The following is a 3910-nucleotide window of genomic DNA, read 5'->3' as shown; positions in this document are numbered from 1 at the left end:
TGTTGTGCCACCATAAACAAATATTAATAAGACTACATAAGCTAATTAGAATGAAAAAAATAACTCAGTTTGACTTATAGAAACCTTTAAGAACACTAAGAAAACAACATTAAGATCTTTGAATTTGAGAGAGAATTTGGAGTTGTAGCAGGGATTAATGGGTGGAAATTGTGGTGTATGTATAAGGTAAGTTGAAATGGTCAAGTATAAAGTGTTTTGCATGAAAATGAGATGGTTTGGTCACATGTTTGCTTAAAAAGGATCAACATTATTTCTCATTTTGCAAATTTAAAGAATATGTGCTTCAAAATGAACTGTAGATCTTACTTAGCGCTCATGATTCACATACTGCATTATAGCTAAGCGTTAATGAACCTTCCTTTGATCCATTTTTGTCTTTTTTTTTGTCTGTTTGTATAATTGATATTATCGGTGAAGATCATCATCATCATCATAATTATATTGTGTTTAATCAATACATATGAAAAAATTAAAGTTTTAACGAAGAAATAATAAGTAATATCACTAAAAAAGTCACGGATAAAACTTAAATTGTTGTATTCAAAGAAGTTTTTAAAGATTTATGAATTTTAAATATTTGTTTATCTTATAAATGCATAAGGTATACCTTCAACATAGTTGTTTATAATATTAACTTTGTTTTTATTATCTCTAGAGCGGTTGGCTCTAAGAATCACATTTATCGGTGAATTATTTATATCGTATGAATCCATAACGTATAATAAGGTATGTTATCATGTTTATTATTAAATTAAATTATTTTATTGTATTTTTTTAACCACCTGTATCTTACACAGTTCAATAACATATACACTTTAAAGAAAATTAAAACTATATAGGGTTGATATAATGAAATGCATCACCTTAAATTGAATGAATTCACAACTGTATTTTATCACACAAATAAAAGGTCCAAATTCAGATAACATATAATATAACAAAACAAAAGGAAGCAGCATCACAGCATGTGTTACACCAAATATCTGAACATGAACCGGATCAGAAAGAAAACAAAGATCCAGGCCAACACAAAGGGGCCACTAATTGCATCTATGCTTTTAATACACGATCTATTGGTTCTTGAAAATATTGAAGACAGATGAAGACTGCTTCCTGTTTGCAATAATAAAATCAATACAAATTTCCAACAAAAATATAATTAATATGGAACATATCATACCTCTGTTCGAATTGTTCGGCTACCTTGATGAGGGCATATGTTTATATACGTGCTAAATACTTCGTGTGGATCTTTTCCCTGTAATTATCAGTTTTATCATTATATTTCAACTTATCCGCTAAGGATAGAAAAAAGAAGCAGAATCAAGTAAAATATGTTCCAACAAAACAGCATTACAAAAAGGGACCTTGAAATTTTTGTCTTCTTCAATGCACTCTTCCAATCCTGCGAGTCCACCGAAAGCAATCAACAGATGCCTATCAAATATTAACAAGTCAGTTCAGTTTTACTATATTGAAACTAAAGTAGATATATAAATAAAATCAATGTTTCACAGTATTTAACAAATCAAAATAATTAATTATACCTGAAAGATGGTAACTTCAGCTCTGATGACTTGACAACATGACCGTGCTCTGAGGTACCAATGAGATAATCATACCCACCCTAGATAATAATATAATAAAGATGAAAGAAACCTGATGTGGAATAAAATAATAACATATTAAATCAGGAAAATGTGTACCTTATACGGGCAGCGTTCAAGTACCGAACTGATATTGGCAGCGTATCTTACTTTATAGCCCCAATACATTCCTTCTTCCCTAGGTTTGGATGATGACACAACCGGACGTGGCTCGTCTACAAAATTAAACAACACTTAGCCCCTATTCACACCATTGCTATTAAAAGGTGTGCTTTTATATGACACACAAATACATTCATAAATACCATCCAGCCGGCGATCAGTTCCCATGGCTACAGTCACCCTTGTTCCAGGCTCAAGTGCTTGATCAATCACCACATTCTGCAAGGAGGGTGATCTTCATTAAAACAAACATACAAAGAGCTCTCTTGATCATCATTGAAAACCATTGAAACATATATACGTGTGTGTGTGTGTGTAGCCATAATCACATCAAATTCGGGAGATGATTGTAGGTTGAAAATTGAAATACATAACAGTCAATTCTCATATTCATGGTCTTCCAAAAGTTATGGAGTTCAGTATTAGTTTATGTGTATATGCATGTAGATCATACCACTCAATTAGTTTTAAAACACAGACCATCAGACCCCTTAACTGTCATACAAAACGGGAGACCCAACCTCAAATATAAGAAAGTCACCGACACCGTCAGTCTCAGCAAATTACATAGAAGATACTCACAATTTGTAAAATGGCTACTATACCCTTTTAAGGCCTTCAAATACCAGATGCATGTAACAAGATTTGTATAACATGTAGATACAGATCATATGCATACCTTACTAAGCCCCACATCCACAAGCGTGCTGGTAGAACTTGGAGCTTGTTGCGCGAGTGTGACACCTATTAAGTAATGAACATAACGATTAACAATATAAATACACAAATTGCTATAAGTTTATAAAGAAGCTTAAGCACTTCAGAAAGCTATAAAGAACACAATTTGTGAACAGTCCTTAAGAGGGAAATTCAACCTTCTCTATATGGGCCCCATTCATGCTTCCGAAGATGATGTGGCGCATCAAGCGGTGGCAGCAAACCCTATAAAATGTCACAAAAAGCTTAAAACACGAACAACCATTTAATGCTGAATAATATTTAAAACCACATTAGGTTCACACCACAAATCTTAAGCTGTTATGTCTTTGGAAAAGAGCCTTTCTCAGATATTGTGGTGTCTCGAGATACTTCAAGATCCTTATCAAGAAAGCAGAACCACTCTCGTTTTCATCCGAAGTGTCCTTAGCTGTCTCGTCTAAGTCATCCAGTGAATCGCTTCGGTTATCAAAGATCACCACCTATAAACAAAAGCCCAAATCATCATCTTCTACATCAGTAAGTAATATTCCACAATCACATTTCAACTAATCAAAAGTTCAAAACATAACCTCATCAATTCGGAAAATGGTGGCGGCACGAGCAATTTGACCAGCTAGCTGCAAACCAACAGAACAATGGCAACCTAAAATTAGTGGAAAAATAATAAATTTGTAAACTTTACTGAATAAAAGCTAAGGATTTTCAGTGAGGCAAATCGTCGAACAGTTGGTGTGCAAAATGGGTATTCATTTTCAACATAGTTTATTACCCGAGTGGCGAGCTCGAAGGACTGGGTATTGTCGATTATGGAGCCAGGCAGAGCGATGGTGACAGTACGAGGTGTAACATCGTCACTGTCGACTAAAACGTTGTTGTGTTGTTTGTCTCGTGTTTTGTGTTTTTTCTTCTTTCTCTTGTCGTGAGAGCCGCCGTTGGAGACATGGGTTTCGGCTTCAGCTTCGTCTCTCTTATTTGTAGCCATTATTATTCTACTTCTTTGTTTTCAACTAGGAAGGAGGTAATCAGTTATAATTAGGTTTTTTTATAGTTACCGGTAACATATAACTAAACCAAGACAACAATATGTAACATAAGTTTTGTTACCAAAATATTAAACATTGAGGCTGTCTACGTAAAAAGTTAATAGTTACACAAAGTTATTATACACCTAAAAATAAAAAACCAAATGAAGACATAAACATGTTCTAATCATATTAGACTACCATTAAATTCTTTAACATTTCACCAAAAGAAAGTCAATTTCATTGAAAAAAATAAAAAAAACATAGCAGCTTGATTCATTATGCAATTAAAATATTAACATATTTCATAATGAGTTTCATTTCAACATTAATAAAGTTGTTAAATGAAACTACAATATCTATAGGATTAATTTACCC

General features: G+C 33.1%; 1 protein-coding gene across 1 annotated transcript; it reads right to left on the bottom strand.

Moving 5' to 3' along the window:
• Window positions 1-917: 917 nt before the first annotated feature.
• LOC143577189 (uncharacterized) lies at window positions 918-3502 on the bottom strand. The gene is made up of 11 exons (XM_077061094.1): window positions 3280-3502; window positions 3080-3127; window positions 2813-2989; window positions 2666-2732; window positions 2470-2534; window positions 1934-2009; window positions 1728-1843; window positions 1569-1648; window positions 1389-1458; window positions 1202-1279; window positions 918-1134 (listed from the first exon to the last, which is right to left on the bottom strand). The coding sequence occupies exons 1-11, from the start codon at window positions 3490-3492 to the stop codon at window positions 1072-1074; spliced, it is 1053 nt and encodes a 350-aa protein (XP_076917209.1). The 5' UTR covers window positions 3493-3502; the 3' UTR covers window positions 918-1071.
• Between the last annotated feature and the right edge of the window lie 408 nt (window positions 3503-3910).

Source organism: Bidens hawaiensis, unplaced genomic scaffold (assembly GCF_021521415.1).
Source record: "Bidens hawaiensis isolate Kalapana, Puna unplaced genomic scaffold, B.hawaiensis_p1.1 tig00028488_1, whole genome shotgun sequence".
Lineage (NCBI taxonomy): Eukaryota > Viridiplantae > Streptophyta > Magnoliopsida > Asterales > Asteraceae > Bidens > Bidens hawaiensis.
The sequence above is the reverse complement of the archived record's forward strand: the minus strand, read 5'-3'. Positions and strand labels throughout refer to the sequence as shown.

Bases quoted from the DNA above. Each gene is read 5' to 3' on its own strand.
- LOC143577189 (XM_077061094.1), bottom strand. From the start codon at position 3,492: ATGGCTACAAATAAGAGAGACGAAGCTGAAGCCGAAACCCATGTCTCC. The intron at 2,010-2,469 runs GTATGCATATGA...CCCTCCTTGCAG, and splicing joins TGGATGTGGGGCTTAGTAAG to AATGTGGTGATTGATCAAGC. The intron at 1,459-1,568 runs GTATAATTAATT...AATATTTGATAG, and splicing joins CTGAAGTTACCATCTTTCAG to GCATCTGTTGATTGCTTTCG.